Raw genomic sequence first — 22,008 nt, 5'->3', positions numbered from 1 at the left:
ATTGAAATAACTCTTAATTAATTTTTTGTTGAAGCTTTATGAGTGCATTTTAAATAAACGCGCGTTCATCTTCCCTCCCCTCTCTTTCCCCACGGTGCTATTTGGCCTCAAATTGAGGATATGTTGAAATCCTTCAAAAGGACTGAAACTCGTCTAGATAAATTTTGGATAGATGTAACTAAATTGTCAATGAAACCGTGTGATAATTTCGTGGATTTTATTAAAATTATTTTGATTTTATCTCATGGTAATGCCACTGTTGAACGCGGCTTTTCCGTCAATTCGGAATGTCTCATTGAAAATCAACACGAAAAAAGTTTGATTGCGCAAAGACGTATCTATGATACTATTAAAATTGTAGAAGACGTGGATAATATAAAAATTGAAAAAAAGTTGATACATTCTATGCGCAATGCACATTCTCGATATAAAGAATTTACGGCGAAAGAGCGTGAGGAGCAGAAGATACAGTCACAAGCAGAGTTATTGAAGAAACGTAAGAAAAAAAATTTTTTTTAAATGTATACAATTTTCACGCGAAGATTGTTTTCGGATTTTGCATAAGCCTGTACAAGTCATAACTGTGCCATGCTGTGTGTCAGCTGTATAGACATATTTCATTCAAATAACAAAATTTCATGATGACAAGCTACGATTAAATATCATGTCAAAAATATACTTCTAGAATAAAATCTTCGATTTTATAGTGCAGGGTTCCTTTTCTGCTCTACATCTTGCATAATATTAATAATTTCCATAGTATTTTTCCGTGAAAAAAAGCAAAGTGTATCATACCTTGTAAATAATTTATTAATGTACTCATGTATAATACAATAAATGAAGATAATAAAAGAAAGATAATACATATATAGTATATATATATATATATCAAAAAAGAGCAAAAAACTCCAATCACCACAAATATACATTATTACAAATGAATTCTCATATATACATACACGTACATATGAGAAATACTTAAAGCTATCAATACAGATTCTGATTCTTTCGAATAGTCCTTAGATAAATTAGTAAATAATATATTGTGTATGTGTATGTTATGTAAACGTGCAAGTGTATGAAACAAGGCCGTGTATGTCTATTATAATAATCGAGAATTAATGACGAATTCTGAGACTTGTCATTTTAGTTATAGATAATTAAACATATTTTTGAGGTGGCAAGGAAAGAGGGAAATAATTATAACTTTTCATAAGATTTTCCTGCATTCTAACATTTCTCCCACGATATATACTATAATTAATAATATGTATAATAGTAAACATTTTTTAAAGTTTGCTCACATCGTGTTTTAAAGTTCGGAGAAAAAGATTGCAATATATATAACATGATATAGATCGCTTGATATAGATCTTTACATTTTATGAACACTTTCTTTTATTTGTTTAAAGGCCAACATGTTAGTGTTATCTTTGGCAGTGTTGTCATTTCTCTACATTCTATCTTATTTTAAAAATTATAAAAAAAAGTTTTATATATAAGTAGTTTTATTATCAATTTAATATCGCGTATATTAGCTAAAAAAAACTTTGTATACAATATGTAGTGGAAACATATGTCATTCTGCAGAAACAAATTGAACATGTCAATAATACAAGAGATATTTAAATTCGATTAAATATTGAAGTATGATTCGGAAAAAAAGTTAATCTTTTCTCATCTATTCGTATGTTTCAATTATACTTTATGTATCAGAATCATCTAAGTATTGAGACTCTGTGATAAACTTTTACAGTCAATCAATATTCTACTTTTTTGCCACATCTAAGTGTGCGTTACAATATATATCTCTTGTAAATCATCCTATGATTGTCTACAATATCTTCAACTTTCTTGTTAAAAATGTTAAAATTTTAATATCGAAAAGCATTGTCACTGGTAAAGCAACTTTTATGCTAATGTCGTATATTCCATAACAACTATGGACACGAGAAACGTAAATACAAAATCGAGGACGGTATAATCTATCCATTTGGATAGATCAGTAATCGTAACTTTTATTGCTAAGATAATGTCTTGTGTTGTCAAGGCCGTCTTAGATTTTTATGCCCTTTAAAAGGCACATGGTAGTTTGCGTAATGCGAATTACATCGTCGCATTACGTATGGCAGTAATCCTGTCAATGTAAAATAATCTAAAAATCTTGAAAAATTTTCGAAAGTAAATAGTAAATACATATATCAAATAAATGTGTTCGTTAATGTACAACAAAATTGCATTTATCTTTTTAAACAATAATCTTTTTTAGAAATGAATTAGCTATATATTAATTTACATCATTTGATGACAATACGAAAAATAAAAGAATAGAATATATTTTATAAAAAAATACTGATCTCTCAACTTTTCTCTTTCGTAGCGTTCCTCCTTTCTTCCTCTCACTGATGCTTACATCCGTCCTTAACGCGTCGCTTGTGCTTCTCCTCGTGTACGTTGGACGGCGATTGGACTTGATTTCGTCGCTGACCTTGAATCGGCATGTAACAGGGCGCGTCGTCGATCAGTTCTTGCGATGGCGTCGGCAAGGCGTAAACTGGGCTTATAGTGCTACTCGAACTGCTGGAAGTGCCACGATGCATATTATAAGTAGGATCAATGATAGCCGCGACATTCGCCACTTCTTGCGAACCATCGACGGGGTCGTCCAATGTCTGGATCTCTTCAGGATCTGGATACTGTGAATAGTTGACCGGATGACGAGTTCGATTCTTGACTGGTGGAGTTTTCAAGTCCAACCTGTCCGGTCTCGGTGGTCGCGTCATGGGATTCTGTTCTTCGAACTGTTGCTGTTGTTGCTGCTCCTGCTGTTGCAAACGTTCACGCTCCAACTTTTTTTGTCTCGCTCTCTCTCGCGCTTTACGTGCTTTTGCCCGTTCTTTATCCTGAAGCATTTTTGCCAACTCTGCGTCCTGTGCTTCCATCGCCAGTTTTTGATCCAACATTAATTGCTGGTCTTCCGGACCGTCCGGATGATCCTCTTGCTCCTGTTGCTGTAATTTTCTCGCCAATTCCTGTGATATAAAAAACATTTTAACTTGTACAAATTTTTTCCTAATGTAAAATCGTTCTCTGTATAAACGAGGATATTAACTTGCTAATCTAGTAGGAAAGTTTTATAATTACCTCGTCTTTCTCTTCCTGTATACGTCTTTCAATATCCTGCTGCATAGCTTCATCTCCCAATCTTAATTGTAATCTCATCAGATTTTGAAGCTCGCGCTCTCTTTGCCTCTCTTCTCGCTCCAGGGAAATCGCGATTTGTTGCGCGACAAGCGCATCTCTCTCTTCCCTTTATAAATAAAAGAGAAATAATTAAACAATCTTTACATAAATAAGAAAAATATTTAAACAATTATATATATTTTATTCCAATCGTGTTACTAACTGTTGTTGAACGTAGTTTTGATATCTCAATGCTTCCAATTCCTGTTCAACTCTGGCACGTGGCGCATCTTCCCTCACCTGTGCATTACGCGTCTTATTGCCTGTATAATGTTCTTTGACTGTGAATCAAAAACAAAAATTGTGTAACAAAAAATCAGACATTAATGTAAGCCTCTTACAAATAATCAACATAAAAAGCAAAGCTGTCAAATCTTTTTCTGAAATATTTCCTCCACACAAAACATTCTTTTTTTTCTATACAATATTATTATATTGTCTATTCTTTGTTTCTTTCTGCATAACTATAAAATTTCTACTATTGCTTTAATCAGATCAACAAATTAAACTGCATTTCATAAAATTTCACTTAAATGAATTTATTATCAATTTTGATTTTTTTTTAAATTTTATATATTCCATAGTTATTTATCGTCTTTGCTCTATCAAAGATTTGTCAGCCAAGGGCAGGTGATATTCTTAGGACAGCTCTGCACAAATGTCACTTTGCACGCTTGTAAAAAAGACAAACATATTCATACAATTTGTACATACTTTCTTCATCCTGGAGCCGGTAGGCCAGCGCCCCATCCTCGTGCACCAGCCATTCACGACATACTGAAAAATCACACAAATACAATTATGGATGCCAATGCAATGACTAATCGTTGCACACGCGAGAACGCGATAGTTTTTTACTTGATTGCTACTTCCTCATGCTTTGTCTGCAGTTAAAAAAAAAATAAAATGTTTAATCTATGCTCGGTTCTTTTTTTTATGTGAAAAAAGAAGGAAGAAAAAAGACAAAGCACAAAGAAGAGGGCAAGTAAAAAACATCTTGTGACAGGAGAGGCGTCTCCTTTAGAAGGGACGAAAAAATCCTTCTCTTTCTCACCTTCATTCACACGACCTGCCTTCGGCAACGTGTCCGAACTCAGGACGGACTTTGCCATCGCACGATTTCGCGTGAAAATGGCAGGATCATCGACGACACTGCTTGTGTTTACAACCACCTTGCGCGAGAGTAATCGCGACGTTGTTTTCTCTCCATCTTGAAACGACGCGAGAGTGAATGCCAATGTGTAGCACACTTATACATGCAAACAGACAGACAGACGTGGTGTATCGTGTGTCCCAAGTCAAGCCCGGCCTTCACAGAAGGGGAGAAAAGCCCCCTCTTTTCTATCTTCTATCTTCTCTTCTCACCTTTAGAGAATGACATCAAAATCTTCTCTCAAACTTTGATTAGGTCAAATTGAGAAAGTTCTCTCTGAAATGGAAAAAAGTATAATTAATAGAATGCAAAGATGACATGTAAATATGAGTTGAAAGTATACAATAAGTTATACATATATGTATTTTTTACATAATAATTTTATACAATTTTATACTCTATCCCTCTTTTTAAAGTCATTTATGTACTTATAGAAGAGAAAATCTTATAAAGAAAACTTTGCGATCTCTTTTTAATGTCAAAGAATGACAGGATGAAACCAGATTAAGTATTTTTAAAATTTTGCTATTTAACATTCTAGATAATAATTTAATTGGAACAATTTGACATTATTGAAAACAAGAATAAAAATTAATATAATTATTATATTGATAATTCTAATGCAGAGCAAGACAAATGATTTTACACATCCAGCCCTGATCGCAGCTCATGGACAGCAATACCTTGTAGTAGAGCGTAGTAAATTAGACCTCGCGAATAATAGCTTGATATAGAAAGAGCGTCCGCTTTGGCAGGACAGATAGTACTTATTACTCTCTCGTAGTAGCGTACATTCCGCGAATATGAATGGATGTGGAGCACGCGCGCGCACTCCTGGTGAAAGGGGTGAAATGAGAGCGACCGAGAAAAGAAAGGAACCATTGGGGTCAATGATACCTCCCTCCCCCACTAACTACTATCAAACCGAACTTGAATCGATAGAAAGGTGAGATATCTTCTTGCGCGAGAAAGGAGCACGTTTTAATTTCCTGGAAATAAATGTGCACAAGTTTTATATACTAAATCTCTATTTATCCAATTATACTTTGAAATAAATTTTATGATATATATGTATATATCTCTCTCAGGAAAAAACACATTTTTTCATGTATAAAAAACTAGAAACTAAATAAATGTCTTAATAATAAAATGAAAAATCCTTTAATTAAATGTTTTGATACCTTTTCAGCTGTTAACAGAAATATTCATGTCATGCATAGAAATGATGCAAAAATGAATAGTAAATAATATACATACATAATATTATAAAAATCGTGTGCATCAATCTTCATGTAATCCACAATAACTTTGACAAGGTCAATTTCTTAATTAATTCCAGCCATTAAGGAACAAAAAACTTCACAACGAGATGTCAAAAATTCCACCGTACATAAGGCTAAAATATAAAATATATGCTTGTAAAGAAAAATGCAATGACAAAACAGTAGAAACAAACAGTGGACTTACCAAAATTCTAAAAGAGATGAAGAATACAAAGAGATTGAAAGCACAACTGTCAAAAATATCCTAATGATCGTTGTCAAAATAATACGGTTAGTATAAAACAAAGGATATGCTACAAAACTATATAAAGAAAGGAGAGGGGGAGTGACGTAATAAACGCGGTAATTTCAAATCTTAGAAAAGTTTTCAATAATTGCATATACATATATGATTTATGCATTTGCTCTGGAGATTGAGGCTCTTTTTTGTCAATTAATCATGTATATCATTTTCAGATTTTATTTTTATCCAGACTTTCATAATTATTTACTAATATTTTATTAAAAATTTTGATTTTTAAATTAAATTTTTATTAAAATGTTACATAATTATTTGTTTATAATACATAATTTTAACATAAGAAACAACATAAATTTTTATATCATGTATGTATTTAGCATTCATTTTTGTAACATTTTTATGCATGTATATAACATGCAAATATCTTTGAATGAATAACAGTTATTGAAGATGATACAAAAAGATATCGAAGCATTTTTAGTAAAGGATTTTTTATGAAAACAATTTATTATATATTATCAATTTACAAAATATTATTGATATATTTATATATATTTACATAATATATATTTCTTTATATTAACATAAATATCTTTATATATCTATTTATATTATTTGTCCATAACTATTTGGAACAATATATTTGACATAACAGTAATGCCAGTGGAGTTTGTATCTGTTAATTCTGCCAATTTATCTGCCATAATTTTTTTGGTAATGATGTCTGAATCACTGATACCTGAGTTTATAAAATATGTTGTGCACAATACTATCGCTGCGCTTAAGAAGAGTGTATTTGATTTCAATATCCTTAGTTTCAGATCCTTTTCTTCTTCACTCATTAGAATATTTTGCCGTAAACAATATGATTGATAGTGGTGATACACTGTTTTGTACTAAAATAAAATTTTAAATATATTATCGATTTAAAAGTTGCATAAAAAATTAGATAGAAAAATCTTACAAACCTTTAAATAAGCTACATCTAATAATTTCATCGAAATTTCAACTGTACTTGGTGTTTCTCCGAGTCCTGTTGCTGTCAGAAGAACTTCAATGCAATATACTGGTGTGTAAAGGGGCATTTTAAATTCTACTTTCTTGAAAATTTCTTTTTCCATAAAGGACACCATATCTTGTGTGCATTCATAATTTTGGTCAAGTATCTGTAGAAGCTCCAGAACCTAATAAAACACAGAAAAATGGAGCATGATTTCATCTGACAAAATTTACCATGGCATTTTAATTTGTCTTAACGTACCTGCGTTATTGTTAAACTATTGGCATGAGAGTTCATTTTGCTTGCCAATTGAAAACATGATACAAGATATAACTTTAGATAATTGCAAGTTTTTTTCTGATAAACTTCATACCATTCATCATTGTTTTCCATATTGGCATTGCAAGCCTCCCAAAAGCTTTTGTTCATGAATTTATCAAACAACTCAACAGCCATGTATTTTACATGTTGCTTTACATGTGGTTCCAGTGTTAGACAGTCTGCTATGTAAATGGCAGCTTTCATAATATGTGTTGTAAGTGCTATAATTGAAAATAATTATTGTTATAATTTTAATAGCATTGTTACTTGAATATTCTACAAACATATTTTTATCAGGTTTACTTTTTTACATTATTTATTTATTTATTTGTATTACTTACCTACACATGGCAAAATCAAATCACGTTTTTCATTAATTATCTCTTGCTCTCGTTCTCTCATGATTTCCTTAAGATGGTCCATCCAGTCATCGATAAGTGGGCCTAACATAAAATATTTATATGAAAAAAACTAATATATTTTAAGCAATCTTTTATAAGCACATACAAAACTTTCTTTCTAATTTCCATAATTTGATACAAAAAGAAGATATTTATAGATGTACAATATAATCATATTGTAAAGATATAAATGTTTAAGTGATTACCGATATAAGCTGTATCCAAATTCATTTTAATGCCTAATAGAAATATATAAACAAAAAACATATATATAAATATAAGTTTTAAAAAATTAAATTCAAAATTTCTTTCAATAGATTTTCGATATCTACCCAGATAGCCACAGTAATTATTATGACATTATTTTGATCAAAATAATGTCATAATAATTACTGTGACTATCTGGGTAATGATACCATGCTAATTTCTATCACTCCTAATACAATAAAAACTTTCATATTTTTCGTATTATTTGTTTTACACATTGCTAATCTCACTAATGTCCATTTCTATTGATATGATTTAAACATAATCATTGATTAATTTACAAGATAACAATATCAAATTTTAACAATAATTACCGAATATATTAATTAATAAAAATTTTTTATATTATTAATTTTAATATTGTTATCTTGCGCATTATTCAACGATTAAATTTAAGAATAAGTTTTGTTCACCTTTTGAAAGGCAAAAAGAAACAATATTAAAGGAACACCTCATTATATTCAGATGGCAGTATTGTTTACAAATAATTAATTATAGTTTAAACGTAATATAATCGCCTACACTAGAACTTCGTAATAAACCTTAAAAAAAAAAAAATGCATCAAATTCCTTCCACGTATTTCACCAAACATGATTAAACGCACGTGGTTAACCTATGAATGGAGGGGGGAAGATTCAATCACGTAACAAGGCGTATCGTCACCTAATATTAGAAAATAATATGTGAAATATTGCGAATTTTTTAGCTTCTAATTTCTCACAAATTATGAATTGCGAATGTATTATATCATGAAGAATGTAGTATTCAATTTTACATACAATTTGTAGCATCTACATTAAGGTAAACAAACTTTTTAAACAATTTAAACTATATACTGATAGGAATGGGCACTAATAAAAATACATGAACCTGAAAAAACATGTGGTGGCAATTTATTGATTATTAGACAAATATTGATTATTAGACGCTGTAATTTACTCTATATTGCGTTTCCGGAAAAAAGAATTAACTGAGCACGTGGTCACTCGGTCAATTGATTTAATTATAAATACTTTCATTCACAATAAATTTCGATATCTACAACTTCAGACCAGTACTAGTAGAAAATTTTCACACTTGCGTAGTGAAACAAATTGTAATAATATAATAATAAATATAACAATAAAATAAATATAATATATATATAATAAGACCGCTGGACAAAACTAAAAAAATTTTCATGAAAAAATAGAATAGAATAAAATAAAAAATATATCTATAAATAATATAGTAAAATTATTTTTACATTTATATGTAATATTCTGTAATATGTAATATTACTTATATTCTGTAATAGCAATATATTTAATATATATGTAAACTGCATAAATTGCTTAAATTTTTACAAAAGAAAAATCGATTATCTAAAGAATCTTTAGGAAAAAAGGACAAATATTTTGGAATATCTAGAATACGTGTTTAATTCTATTTTCTAATATAATATTTTAATCATAAAGATTCTATTTTGAAACATTTACATAAAATGTTTTTTTTATTCTATTGTTTCGTCATTTTCCTTTGGCTTTCGTTTACGAAGTAGCTGTGCCTCTGGATACTTTTCAGTCAGAAAACTATGCAATGCTCCGTATTTCGCTAATAAATGTAGTCTCGTATCGTCAAAATTTCTAATTCGTTCCATTTTTAATAATCTGTTTTGATAAGACGGAAGTTTAGTGAAAAACGGCGGAAATTTCTTCTTTTTCAACACTACTCTGTTACCCATTATGTATTGAGTAAAATCAAGAGTTTCGTTAGACGGCACTTGTTCTGGTTTTCTGACTTTCAATGGTGAAGCAAGTACTGTTGGATAATTTCCATTTTCCGATTTAAACTCGACCAAATGTAATCGCTTTTCATCCGCTAGTTGTTGATATGATTTCTGCAAATATTTTCATATTATTTTGGGATTGATTTGCTTCATAGCCTATTGCAATAATTAAAATATAATTTCTGTCATGTCATAAGAACAGTGTGAAAAAGTTATAACTAGTTTTACTTTTTTTTATTTTATTCAATATTCTCAATAATGTAACTAAATTAAAATTCTATAAAAATATGCTTGTGGACATTAAATAAAGGATTATAATATTTATAATGCAGCCATAAAATTTAAATAGACAAGAAATCATTGTTAATAAACTATAATTTGATAATAAAATACTTTAATATATATATTAATGAACACATCTTTGCAATCTGCCGTTTTAATTTCATATTTATATATATATATATATATATATATATATAAAATCTCTTTTCTTTAATTTCTTTAATACAAATAAAAGAAAAAATATAATATGCCTTTAGAACATTATATACATACCTGTTGCAATAAACCAATAAAAAATGCTTTTATAATATGCTTCACATTCTTAGCTCCTTCTACTTTGGCATACATATCCTTTATGCCAATTGCCTCACAACATGCTTTTAGTGCACGATGACATATAAGTCCATATCCTTCATGCATTTTCCTTACAAATATCTTTGTATTTCCAAACTGTGTAAAAAAATCATGTAACACTGAAAAGTACAAAGTGATATTAAAACAAGCAGTAAAAATTTTATATTATAATTTTTATATTATATTTATAGTTATTTCCTTACCGGTGTGTTCCTTATATCTAGGAACATATATTAGTCTTTGACCTGCTCTATTCTTAGCTGTCTTTAAGGCTGCTTTGGCTGCAGGTGCTTTTGCTAATGCAAATCCAGCTAATCCATTTCCATTTCCTGTCACAACAAATGAACTGATTCTACTCTTACGTCCTAAGTTACCAGTCATACAAGTTATCAATTTGTTTTCCAAAATCCAAGTTTCAAAACCTTCAAAAGTATCTGTAAGACAAATATATTAATTATTATAAGGTACATAAAAATATCATACCATATAATTTTCTAATTTAATCATATAAACTTAATTATAGTATAAATATTAACCTTCTCCGATAGAATCAGGTGGTCCAATCTTTCTGCCACCCATTCCAGCGCTCGTCCAACCACGCTCTAATGGTGACAATTTTATTCTTTTCTTTTCAGTTTGACTCTCCCTTATTTGTGCAAGCCTCTGCTCTCTTTCAGGATCCACAGGAAGTTTTTGCTGTTTAAGTAATTCTCTTCCTCTAAATACAGGTGTATTTAGGCCAGGAAATTGTATTGGAATTTTTCCTACACCTATAATTTGACCCTTGTTTAGATCTCTTTTTCTCGCTAATCCTTTTGCTCTACCTCTACGTCTTCCTGCATTACTGACAGTTGTTACACCTTTCCATAATTCATCTGCAGATTCTGTAAAAGAAAACATGAAATGCATCATATTTTCTATTGTGAAAGTACCAAAATGTTAAATCCATGTTTTACATACTGCTCACAAAAAACGAAGAATTTCTTGCATTATTTAGTAAAGGGATGTGTGTTTTTAACAAATGCGAGTGGTTGACAGACAATAAATTACATATACCTGAAAAAAATTTATAATTTTGTTAAAGTAAATAGAGTGTATAGGTTAGTTCTATGATAAATGTCAGTACACATATAAATTATATAATAAAGTGAAATATTTTATTTGTCGCATTACCATTGCTCGCAGATTGAGCATTTTTTATCGAAGTATTTACAACTTTACAAATATGTAGCATTCGACAAGCCATTTTTAATTCGGTTAACACAAACAACCAAGTATTTTATTTATTTCACTTCATATCCGGTGATATCAGATTTTTTTGCGCATGCTCAGAGGGTCACGTGACCTTAAGTAGCGTACATACTTGGCGGATTCAAATAATTATTAGATTTATCATTTTTATCGCTTGGAAAGAGATAAAAAAATGTAAAAACAAAAATAAAAAGTATAAAGGTCTCCATTGATTAAATGACACATGCAAGTCTCGTGCTGAAGCACGTGACCAACATGTCATTTATACATGCATCTGACAAGAAAGAATTTTTTTTCTTCTCGACGCTCCTATAGGTTGTTACATCATCGGAAATGAGAGCAAGGATATTTCCGATATATATATATATATGTACTGTACTTGAAATGTATAGTTCGCATTGCATGGATTAGATTTTTTTTCTATACTGGCAATTTATATCGGAACATCTCTCTCTCTCTCTCTCTCTTTCAAAGTGACGAAGGCCTGGAGGGGAGGAGTGTGATAGTGTGATAATAATGGCCTAGTTTACATCAAGCAATACGCGTATCAAATAATAAATTACTAGTAAATTGGTTCAGTTATTGGCTGACCAGTTCAAATACACTAATTGATACACGTATCAAGTGTTTGATGTAAACTAGGCCAACAATAATAAGCAACGTGTATATATAGACGTGGAAACACGTGGCGCGCAAAATTAAGTCCAAGTAAGTCTACAGTAATACCACGATCACTAAACTGTGCGTTTCATTGCCATAAAGGAAGGAAGAAGAAATCTACAGTAATGAAAATGATCCATTTTATTTGCTTTTTTAATTAATAAATTTAATTAATATTTTATTTTACTCTGGCATTCGTTAATTAAATTATACTACAGTTTAATCTTTTTTATATATATATATACAAAGATATATATAAATGATAATCCTTAACAGTCGCCAGTAATAAATATGAAAATCTCTCCTCCAATTTTAAAGTCGACCAGACTGGCAATAATTTATTTAAAAAATTTTAGTTAAATTACAACGTTTCGGCTGTCATTGCAGCCCTTTTATATATTCTACAAAATTTATTTTTTTGTAACAGTAGGAATCTATCGCATACCACGTGGCAATAATATAAAACAAATTGATTATTAAAAAAAAAAAATGTGTGGAATTTGGGCATTGTTTGGATTGGATTGGAGATGCAGCCCTTGGCTTGCATCTGTGAAAATTTTGACAAGATAGCACATCGTGGACCAGAAGCTTTCAAAATTGAATTTGATAACAGAGTGAAGGTATGCTTTTGTTAACATTAGAATTTTTTATATCACTAATGCTATTCTTGTAATATATTTTTTTTATACATATATATTTTTTTCTTACAGAATGGATATCTAGGATTTCATAGATTAGCCATTGTTGATTGTCTGTATGGAATGCAACCAATGAGAATATGTAAATACCCAAATCTTTTTCTTCTGTGCAACGGGGAGCTATATAATTATGATAAAGTAATATATTTTGATTTTTTACACATTTATTATATACTACTGAAAACAATATCATTAATTTAAACAAAGTTTGGTAGTATTTGATAGTGTTATTAGCAAGTAGAACGTGAAAATGCTAATTAAATTTGTCATTTAATGTTACCAAAAATGTTATAAGTTGCTGAGAATGAGTGATGCTTTATAACAATAAGAAATCTATCATTTAATAGAATATAATATAAATATTATGTGCATATAAAAATATATTTGTGCTTATGCACACATATATATGTATATATATATATATATATATATATATAATAATTATATTGTTATATTTTATCAATGTGATAGATTTCTTTAATAAGCAACATTTTAATAGCTCTAACTTTGTAGCAAGAAATATGATACTTTAAAATGATACTTAAATTATTATTTTTGTATTTTATTTTAAAATATATATGTGTAATTTTAATAAAAATGAGATAATAATTATAATTATTCTTTATCAAATAATATAAATGCAATATTGCAGCTACAAAAACAACATCATTTTGAATACATTACTAAATGCGACGTGGAAGTGATTATGCATTTATATGCAAGTGGTGGTGTTGACAATGTTGCCCGATCTCTGGATGGTGTATTTGCATTTTGTTTAATGGATGTTGTCAAAAGGAGAATTCTAATAGGCAGAGATCCATATGGTGTAAGACCACTATTTAAATTATATTCAGATGATGGGCAGTTAGCCATTTCTTCAGAAAGCAAGGTACATTACATTAATAATTAAAAAAATATTTCTTTCCCCAAATCTTTGCTAATTATAAACATTACATTTCTATAAAACACTTTACTAATGTGACAAAATTATTTTAGGGTTTAATGGAAATTTCAAAACGCATAAATGGCAATTGGACACTAGAACCATTTCGTCCAGGCCATTATGAGGAATATGAAATTTTACATGATGGTCGAACAAAGATGCTGTCTAATATCAATTATTATAAACCTGGTGACAAACCTTTTTTTCAGGTGTATACTCCTTGGTCTAGTGAGTAGATAAAATTTTAATAAAATACACGCTAAAAGTACATTTTATAATACATCTAATTTATCTTTTGCAGCTTTGAATCCAAAAGATATCCATGGCAACATTCGAAAGCTACTTTCAACAGCAGTGGAAAAACGATTAATGGCTGATAGACGAATAGGATGCCTATTGTCAGGTGGATTAGATTCTAGTTTAGTTGCAGCTCTACTAGTGAAACATGCGAAAGAACACAATTTACCATACAAGATTCAGAGTTTTGCAATAGGTATGGGTGACAGTCCAGATATTATTGCTGCAAAACAGGTAGGTCAAAGCTTTCACATTTTCTTTCCATTTTTCTTCACTAGTAATTAAATTACTTAAAAGCTTAAACTCTTTTATTAACTTTTTTATTAAGGTTGCAGATTACATTGGAAGTGAACATCATGAAATCATCTTTACAGAGAAAGATGTAATTGAAGTATTGAATAAAGTTATTTATTCACTGGAAACATACGACATTACGACTATTCGAGCTTCAATAGGGTAAGACAAATTATATTAAGATACAAAACATTAAATATATTATTTAGTTTTCAAATTATTCAATAATATAAATTAAAAAATTAGGAGATCTAAGACTCGATATAAATTAGAAAATTAGGAGATATAAGAAACTCTTTACCTTGCAGAATGTATCTCATTTCGAGATATATAAAACAGAATACAGAAACAACTGTGATCTTCAGTGGAGAAGGTGCTGATGAGCTGGCACAGGGCTATATTTATTTCAGAGATGCACCTACTGCAGCAGATGCCCATAATGAATCTCTAAGATTATTGAAGGACATATATTTATATGATGGATTAAGAGCTGATCGCACAACAAGTGCATTTAGTTTGGAGTTGAGAGTACCATTTTTGGATCTCCAGTTTACGTCGTATTATTTGTCCTTGGATCCTAATATGCGACAACCTCAAAGTAGAGCAATTTAACATTATTGATATAAATAATTATTTGATTGTGCATAAAGGAAAGGGATATTAAAAAATTGATACTATTTATATATATATTGTGTACAGATGGAATCGAAAAGCATTTATTAAGATCTGCTTTTGATGGGACTGGTTTATTACCTTCACATATACTGTGGAGGCATAAAGAAGCTTTTAGTGATGGAGTTGCATCTATCAAGAAATCTCTTTTTCAAATAATCCAAGAAATAGTAGAAGATCGTATTAAGGATGAAGATTTAAATGCTGCTTACACAAAATATCCTCATTGCACTCCAAGAACAAAAGAAGCACTTTATTATAGGTAATATATATAAACACATATTAGTAAGCAAACTTTCCCATTATTTGATTTAACTATAAATAATGCTTTATTTGTGTCTAATAATCTTTTATTTCTGTTAGAAATACCTTTGAATCATATTACAAAGGGCAAGCAGAAAGTTTTACACCTTATTTTTGGATGCCACGTTGGGTGAAAAATGTTACAGACCCATCTGCTAGATTCATCAAACATTATGCCGCGAATGTTGATGAAAAAGAACAGCTAAAAACAACTTAAAAAAGAAGATAAACATATTATATGTTATACATATACTATAGTTGCTTTTGCATGAAATTCAAATATTAAAATTTGTTAAATTTTTGTTATAAATCCAAGAATTGCTCAATGTGCATACATGTGATAATCTCGGAAGACATAATTTTTGCACTAACAGATAAAGATTTATTTATATTTTTTTTATCTTTGTTGGTGCATTCGAAACGTCAATTAGTTTCAATATTTTTATGTTTATATTTCTATTTAGAGAATACTTTCAAAAACGTTATTTAGCATCTTAATATTTATTTCAAAAATTATATTTTTTCTGTTCTTGCAATAAAATAATATATCACTAAATGTTTTCGTATATAATTTTATATGTGTAAAAAACAATAAAAAAAATAGAATTTGTGTGTGTATTATGTACATGTACAAAATATTTTATAAGTGTGATCACTTTATTTTATTTCTGAAGTTAAAAAAGAGAAAGTAAAAATGTATACTAATATCTTATATGAACAATTGATTAAACTATAATTTTATTCGGTTTATCTCACAACACTGATTATAAATTTCCTTATTGTATTTTCTTGTAATATAAACCAACTAAAATTATGAAGAATATTTATTTACGATTTCTGAAGAAACAGTGAGCAAACACAAATACAATAAATATTTTTATTATGTTATATATATATATATATATATATATATATATATATATATATATATATATATATATTATTTTCATTAGAATTTTCCTTTAATCAGTAAATTATGTTTGTATATGGATTGCTGGATGGAGATCTGCAATCTTACATGAAGAAATAAATATAATCCATTTAATTCTAGTTTCTTCTGTCAATTTTTCATATATTAATTATTAAGTAATAATTGAAGATCCTTAATATCTACATATTGGCTTAATTTTCATCATAATGTCAAAAACAAAGAAATTATTACAAATTACATCTGCAATAATTTTCGTAGATTACAATAAAACAATACAAATTTTAATCTGTGGAGATAGGCTTATATGATATAAATATTATTCTCTACTCATGCAGAGTATATTTATCACACAAAAATATATATGATTAAATATAAAAATAATTGTGAAATTGTGATTCAAACATGTCATTTCTATGTACACAATATTAGATTAATAACTTAAATTTTATAATTTGCTTTATATAATAACATACTCATAAAGATACATGAATTTCAGTTGCAAGAATTCTAATATTTTTTTATTAGAATTTTACTCGCTTTTGTCATCACAAATCAACATATTTGATATAAGTATCAAAGAATTCTAAGATTTGTTTGCAGTGTTATAGTATATATTTTAACCTTATATATTATGATATTAACAACACACTTGCTATACCACATGTTAGCATTTTTTTTTCTTCATTACAATATAAAAAAATTTACTTTAGGAGAGTTACAAGTTGACTTATCTCCTTATTTTACCTAAGAACATAATGTTATATGTTAAGATTGTTAATTATAAACAATCTTTATGATAAATTAAAAATATTATATATCCTATAAAAGTTTATATGATATTTATATAAACTTAATATTATATAATATTATATTATATTATATATATAATTATATAATATTATATAATTATATAATATTTGTAATCTAATTCTTTCCGTTTTCATTTTCTTACTTCTTAAAGTTAAAATATTTACGAACATTAATTATTTGAGATTGCATACACATGTTTTATTCTGTTTTATTATAATTTCCCAATTATAACAAAAGATGAGAATAAACCATGTTATACTTATTTTTATGATAAATATGTAAAGCTCCGTTGTTTCGGAATCGATTTTAAAAAGTAATATTTTTTACGTGTAAATTATCAGGATCATGCTGTCCTGTATAAAGTTACACTTGCAATATGTTGATTCGCCATAACTTCGACAATCGCATCTCGTATACCGTAACAAAAAGTGCAACCAAAAGGATTAGTTGTGTTCGTCGAAGATGCACGATTCAGTACTACAGGACGCGCGCTTGCCTTTAATTGTTCACTCACTCTATCCCATTTTGTGTAGGCAGTGATCTAGGGAGCCAAAAAGACAGAATAAATAAATATATATATATATATATATATTAATCGATAACAGATAATGTATTCAAATACATCCATAATTATAAAAAGATTTTGAAAAATATTATAATTTATAATAATTACCGTAACTGGACATGGAGAAACATCTATCAGTTTTCCTGATTCCGTGGAATTATTTTCAGGCGGCAGAGTCAAAGAGAATTCACAACGATGATACATATTAAAGTTATAATGTCCTGGATAATTCGTGTGAAGCACAAACTTTTTTATACATTGAGTTTTTGCATTAAACAAGATGTCCTGTAAAATATATGAAAAAAAAATCTATATTAAGTCAGATAAATGAAGAAAAAAAAACAACAGGAAAGGTGAATTGATTAGGGCAAGTGATATAATCTGTTTATAATTTTATATAGAAATATAGCCAATTATCTGTCGAAAAAAGTTTGTTTCATAATTATCTGTGACTAAATTAAATTACTTGAATGTGAAATTAAAATTAAATCATCTAAATTGACAATCATTTATATAATATTTATATAATATAAAATGTTTATTTCTCATAACATTGTTTAAAAGAAAAAAGATATTAAAAAAAATAAAAACAAAGAAAAAAAAATAAAAACAATTTTATCTCTTTTTATCAGAAAAGAAGTGTCTCTTTCTAATTTTACTAATTTATAATATCATTTTGATTCAATTGCAAAAAAAATCACTTTGCTGAAAATACTTACTAAACCTAATGTGAAATAATTGTAGAAAAAATCTGATCGTCTTATTTTGTCTCGTTTGTGCGCGTGTGGACTATGGATACGCATCTTATCTTCAGCTTTGTAAAATACCCTAGATGGGGCACCTAGTGCGCTTAAAACATCTTCGCAAGTATCACCAAATAATACCTGAAATCAATACATAAATTAAAATATATGCATAGTCACTATAATATCTTATTGTAAAGTAGAAACGATAATAAATCACACATAAATATTTTGAGACATGTTGAAAGAAAGATAAAAACAAAAAGAAAAAAAATAGAAATATAAATTATAAAATGCAAAAGTAAAAACTTATGTATAAAAATTATTTTTTTAAATGTCATGCATATTCAATTAATATAGTATACGGACTCTTTTGTAAGGAACAAGATAAAATATAAAATTTTTTTAATTCATGGAGTAATAAATAATAAATCTTGATTTATATTTTCGCTGAAAATATAGGACAAATACATGCAAATTATGTGCATTTATTAATCTAGAATTAAAAAAAAAAGTTTTCAATATATTTTACCAAACTAAACTATCGAATAATATATGAAATATTTGTTTTATAATACAAGAATTGCTATATAATACAAACACTATTTATACTTTATATTCACTTTCAATAATCATAATTTAAATATATGACATTTCTATGTAAAAAGTATATCGATAAAGTATAAAATATTTGTTACCTCTTTAATCAGACATCGTTTTTTTGGCTCCAATAACGCTCTTGTTCCACAACTACCTTCTGTGAACAGATGTAATCTGAGACCTCGTGTTCGCGTTTTATCTCTAATAATGTCAGCTTTCTCCAAGTACAAGTTATTATGGTAGCAGACCTATTAAAAACACATGTTAAATGTACATTTTTTAGCATTCATTTGATATTCTTACTTGATTTTTAAAAAAATGACAAATAATTAAAATTTAGTAACATAATTACAAGTGGCAGAGGTGGTGGTGGTGTTTTTGAACCGTGTTCTTCGCTGCTACCACCAGCTGGCATATTCCCAACGTAAATCGCAGTTTTCGCGACCAGAGGAGACGTGCCATTAGGAAACTGTAATGAACCTAATCCGTGGGCGTAGCCAGGTTGAAATTTCGAATCGATCGGAAAATAAAATGACAGTCCTCGAAAATTCAATACGAACACCTGTAAATCATTATTATAATTGTTATTTTATGTACGTTTTATGCACAGATCATATAAATATTTATCGAATAATAAACTTATTCATTAATTTTATTGTATGTGTTTTATACATATATGTTGTTTATGTTTTATGTATATATATATATGTTTATATGTTTATATATATGTTTATATGTTTATTTGTAATTATACACTATACCTGTTTTTCGCTGTCATAAACACCAGGATGAGTTGCTCCAAAAGAATGTTCGATCTGCTCGATCGAAGGTAACACCTCGGGCGAATTGAACGGCAAACCGCAATATTTCAATTTTACTAATTTCATGTTATAAATTTCAATTATCTTCAGCCTTTGCACAACGGGATCAAATATAAGTCGAATTCCATCGTGTGGTAAATTTATTACTAGATCTACATCTAATGGATTCTGTAAATGTATATAATATTTTATTATTTTATTACAATAAATAAAATAGAAATATAAAGATAAGAGTATTAATAGAAATATAAAGATAAGAGTACATATATATTCATTCATGTATTCTAGAAGAATGTCCAATGTATAATTTGTGTGTATTATGTATGTGTATATATGTAAGTTTCATATTCTTAATTATTATTTATTTTATATTATTTTATATATTAGTTTATATTTATTTCATTAATATACACTTATATAATGTAATTATTGATATACATTTATATTAATAAGACATCAAGTACTTACAGTGTCACTATAAAGTACTTGCACTCCTCTTATGACACCAACTTGAGATTGTATTATTGATACTGACTGAGAAAAATGCATACCTGCAATATAAGTACATTTAAAACTTGAAGTTTTATAAGTGAGCTGAAGACCTATTTCTTATTGTATGCTTCATATAAGTGTGGCAGATATAAAAATTGTGAAGTATGTAAAAAAATAAAGAAATAAAGAGATATATAGTATAACATTAAAAATAAACAAAAAATATTTGCTATCAGTAAAAGTGTGCAAATCAATTTTAATGGAAATGTAGGCAATTTACTCTGTAATTATAAAAGAACTGCTTACATACATACAAAACATAATACATCATCACGAGCATAAATTAATCTGAGATGTTTACTTATCTTATTAATAATAGATTGATAACAATAAGCTGATGTATAATAGTGATTAAATAAAGATGGAAAATCAATTTATGCTTTGATTTATACAATTGGCATCTAGAGAGAAATTGCCTGCTTCTTTACAATTTGATCTGTAAATTTGTTGGCTCGCGACATTTCCTGTCTATTTTTGCGTATTATATTTATTTGTTTATGTATATTTGCTGATGCAATAAAGAATATCAAAAATACGTCAAAGAATCATTATATTCGAATACTAATATTATATGTTACATAATAAAAAAAAGGAAAAATAACGTTCATTTTTTCTATTTTGTGTTTGTCAAACAATTAAAAGTTTAATATTTAAACAACCAAGAAAAAAATAAGACGCGATAAGGTAGTCTGGACGAATTGACTGCGAAACAAAGAGACGCTAACGTCGCTACAATCGACATTACTCCGAACTGACAGATTACGATTGACCGTACGATTTTTTACTTCGTATATGATACATACTTTATCGAATCATTTAATTCGATCGAATAAAATCTGACGGAAGAGAGACTTTATGCGCATTAATCATAATAAATATAAACACGTATCGTTCTTTTGCGCTTGCGTTTCGTCACTTGCCTAAAATAAATTCCCATTGCTCGCATCCGAGAGATCTCTCGGGCACCACTTCGAGTTCCAGCATATTATCGCTTGTTGCTGCCTTTATTTAAAAGCGATCGATAAATGATATATAAAGCAGGGTGACACGCGACAATGTCAGGCAAGAACTGCGCGTTGTTTTCCGTCTATCTCAACATATCGCTTATTATTATTCACCAGATAGCCATATTGCACAATCACACATCCCAAACAATGAAGCTTCCTCGCTGTTTTGCGACTCCTTTCCTACTCCTACGACTTCATCAGTTGGCAAACACTGCAAACAGTCACCGAACAGCTGACGCGTACCATGGAGTACGCATGAATACCTAGATGCGACACTCGATCCGAAATAGTTTGATGTAGGTGTCGCTGTCGTCGCGAGATTTTCGCGCATGCGCATCAATCAACTTGACATTTGTGTCAATATTTAAAAAAAATATTATTTAACATTTTACAATCGCATCTCTTATTTTACTTCATATTCTTTATTAATTGTAAATATTTAAATAAATTCTAAAAATTATCAAGCAATTTTTATACAGGATCTTTTCATATAATCAAAAATTTATTTGATATCGATATCATATTTACCGCGCATGCGCGAAAAGAG

The 22,008-nt window shown here is 28.7% G+C and overlaps 5 protein-coding genes and 1 long non-coding RNA gene across 11 annotated transcripts; 2 read left to right on the top strand and 4 right to left on the bottom strand.

Moving 5' to 3' along the window:
* Nucleotides 1-792: 792 nt before the first annotated feature.
* LOC114946385 (uncharacterized) lies at nucleotides 793-5,976 on the bottom strand. 3 transcript variants are annotated; one of them, XM_029322835.2, is made up of 7 exons: nucleotides 5,864-5,976; nucleotides 5,654-5,792; nucleotides 4,298-4,672; nucleotides 3,958-4,020; nucleotides 3,407-3,524; nucleotides 3,145-3,310; nucleotides 793-3,032 (listed from the first exon to the last, which is right to left on the bottom strand). In XM_029322835.2, exons 3-7 carry the CDS (start codon nucleotides 4,353-4,355, stop codon nucleotides 2,400-2,402), a joined length of 1,038 nt encoding a protein of 345 aa, XP_029178668.1. In that variant the 5' UTR covers nucleotides 4,356-4,672; nucleotides 5,654-5,792; nucleotides 5,864-5,976; the 3' UTR covers nucleotides 793-2,399. The 3 variants fall into 3 exon arrangements, with proteins under 3 accessions (XP_029178668.1, XP_029178670.1, XP_029178672.1); XM_029322837.2 differs by lacking the exons at nucleotides 5,654-5,792; nucleotides 5,864-5,976 and adding an exon at nucleotides 5,043-5,385; XM_029322839.2 differs by lacking the exons at nucleotides 5,654-5,792; nucleotides 5,864-5,976 and adding an exon at nucleotides 5,080-5,385.
* On the top strand, nucleotides 4,957-7,114 carry LOC114946386 (uncharacterized). Its single transcript, XR_003822604.2, has 3 exons — nucleotides 4,957-5,342; nucleotides 5,736-5,949; nucleotides 6,136-7,114. It is a non-coding gene; the product is annotated as an uncharacterized LOC114946386 (long non-coding RNA).
* On the bottom strand, nucleotides 6,501-8,604 carry LOC114946502 (cyclin N-terminal domain-containing protein 1). 3 transcript variants are annotated; one of them, XM_085489774.1, is made up of 6 exons: nucleotides 8,323-8,604; nucleotides 7,849-7,881; nucleotides 7,583-7,684; nucleotides 7,182-7,462; nucleotides 6,889-7,104; nucleotides 6,501-6,816 (listed from the first exon to the last, which is right to left on the bottom strand). In XM_085489774.1, exons 1-6 carry the CDS (start codon nucleotides 8,363-8,365, stop codon nucleotides 6,532-6,534), a joined length of 960 nt encoding a protein of 319 aa, XP_085345900.1. In that variant the 5' UTR covers nucleotides 8,366-8,604; the 3' UTR covers nucleotides 6,501-6,531. The 3 variants fall into 3 exon arrangements, with proteins under 3 accessions (XP_085345900.1, XP_029178855.1, XP_029178853.1); XM_029323022.2 differs by lacking the exon at nucleotides 7,849-7,881 and having other exon boundaries at nucleotides 6,502-6,816; nucleotides 8,361-8,599; XM_029323020.2 differs by lacking the exon at nucleotides 7,849-7,881 and having other exon boundaries at nucleotides 6,502-6,816; nucleotides 8,323-8,597.
* A 177-nt stretch (nucleotides 8,605-8,781) lies between these two features.
* Nucleotides 8,782-11,649, bottom strand: mRpS5 (mitochondrial ribosomal protein S5). The gene is made up of 6 exons (XM_029322934.2): nucleotides 11,488-11,649; nucleotides 11,275-11,370; nucleotides 10,851-11,198; nucleotides 10,518-10,748; nucleotides 10,234-10,433; nucleotides 8,782-9,789 (listed from the first exon to the last, which is right to left on the bottom strand). The coding sequence occupies exons 1-6, from the start codon at nucleotides 11,558-11,560 to the stop codon at nucleotides 9,403-9,405; spliced, it is 1,335 nt and encodes a 444-aa protein (XP_029178767.2). The 5' UTR covers nucleotides 11,561-11,649; the 3' UTR covers nucleotides 8,782-9,402.
* A 1,091-nt stretch (nucleotides 11,650-12,740) lies between these two features.
* Nucleotides 12,741-15,988, top strand: AsnS (asparagine synthetase). The gene is made up of 9 exons (XM_085489772.1): nucleotides 12,741-12,845; nucleotides 12,936-13,061; nucleotides 13,576-13,812; nucleotides 13,920-14,094; nucleotides 14,168-14,397; nucleotides 14,492-14,619; nucleotides 14,766-15,055; nucleotides 15,157-15,391; nucleotides 15,493-15,988. The coding sequence occupies exons 1-9, from the start codon at nucleotides 12,753-12,755 to the stop codon at nucleotides 15,647-15,649; spliced, it is 1,671 nt and encodes a 556-aa protein (XP_085345898.1). The 5' UTR covers nucleotides 12,741-12,752; the 3' UTR covers nucleotides 15,650-15,988.
* A 747-nt stretch (nucleotides 15,989-16,735) lies between these two features.
* LOC114946457 (PHAF1 protein CG7083) lies at nucleotides 16,736-21,705 on the bottom strand. 2 transcript variants are annotated; one of them, XM_029322948.2, is made up of 8 exons: nucleotides 21,375-21,705; nucleotides 20,371-20,453; nucleotides 19,843-20,070; nucleotides 19,434-19,643; nucleotides 19,180-19,329; nucleotides 18,458-18,622; nucleotides 17,847-18,023; nucleotides 16,736-17,714 (listed from the first exon to the last, which is right to left on the bottom strand). In XM_029322948.2, exons 1-8 carry the CDS (start codon nucleotides 21,436-21,438, stop codon nucleotides 17,517-17,519), a joined length of 1,275 nt encoding a protein of 424 aa, XP_029178781.2. In that variant the 5' UTR covers nucleotides 21,439-21,705; the 3' UTR covers nucleotides 16,736-17,516. The 2 variants fall into 2 exon arrangements, with proteins under 2 accessions (XP_029178781.2, XP_085345899.1); XM_085489773.1 differs by lacking the exon at nucleotides 20,371-20,453 and having other exon boundaries at nucleotides 21,375-21,436.
* Between the last annotated feature and the right edge of the window lie 303 nt (nucleotides 21,706-22,008).

This window comes from Nylanderia fulva, unplaced genomic scaffold, assembly GCF_048542155.1.
Source record: "Nylanderia fulva isolate GAGA-0341 unplaced genomic scaffold, ASM4854215v1 Scaffold9, whole genome shotgun sequence".
Taxonomy (NCBI): Eukaryota; Metazoa; Arthropoda; class Insecta; order Hymenoptera; family Formicidae; genus Nylanderia; species Nylanderia fulva.
This window is presented reverse-complemented; position numbering and strand designations above follow the sequence as displayed.

Coding starts and splice junctions, on each gene's coding strand:
- LOC114946385 (XM_029322835.2), bottom strand. CDS start 4,355: ATGGCAAAGTCCGTCCTGAGTTCGGACACGTTGCCGAAGGCAGGTCGT. Junction 3,525..3,957: donor CCGGCTCCAGGATGAAGAAA/GTATGTACAAAT, acceptor TTTGATTCACAG/TCAAAGAACATTATACAGGC. Junction 3,033..3,144: donor TACAGGAAGAGAAAGACGAG/GTAATTATAAAA, acceptor TTTATATCACAG/GAATTGGCGAGAAAATTACA.
- LOC114946502 (XM_085489774.1), bottom strand. CDS start 8,365: ATGAGGTGTTCCTTTAATATTGTTTCTTTTTGCCTTTCAAAAG. Junction 7,105..7,181: donor ATAGTTTAACAATAACGCAG/GTACGTTAAGAC, acceptor GTGTTTTATTAG/GTTCTGGAGCTTCTACAGAT. Junction 6,817..6,888: donor TAGATGTAGCTTATTTAAAG/GTTTGTAAGATT, acceptor ATTTTATTTTAG/TACAAAACAGTGTATCACCA.
- mRpS5 (XM_029322934.2), bottom strand. CDS start 11,560: ATGGCTTGTCGAATGCTACATATTTGTAAAGTTGTAAATACTTCGATA. Junction 10,434..10,517: donor TAGATATAAGGAACACACCG/GTAAGGAAATAA, acceptor TGTACTTTTCAG/TGTTACATGATTTTTTTACA. Junction 9,790..10,233: donor TTATTGGTTTATTGCAACAG/GTATGTATATAA, acceptor AAATATTTGCAG/AAATCATATCAACAACTAGC.
- AsnS (XM_085489772.1), top strand. CDS start 12,753: ATGCAGCCCTTGGCTTGCATCTGTGAAAATTTTGACAAGATAGCACAT. Junction 14,398..14,491: donor ATATTATTGCTGCAAAACAG/GTAGGTCAAAGC, acceptor TTTTTTATTAAG/GTTGCAGATTACATTGGAAG. Junction 15,392..15,492: donor AAAGAAGCACTTTATTATAG/GTAATATATATA, acceptor TATTTCTGTTAG/AAATACCTTTGAATCATATT.
- LOC114946457 (XM_029322948.2), bottom strand. CDS start 21,438: ATGCTGGAACTCGAAGTGGTGCCCGAGAGATCTCTCGGATGCGAGCAA. Junction 20,454..21,374: donor GCAATGGGAATTTATTTTAG/GCAAGTGACGAA, acceptor CTTATATTGCAG/GTATGCATTTTTCTCAGTCA. Junction 19,644..19,842: donor TTTATGACAGCGAAAAACAG/GTATAGTGTATA, acceptor AATGATTTACAG/GTGTTCGTATTGAATTTTCG.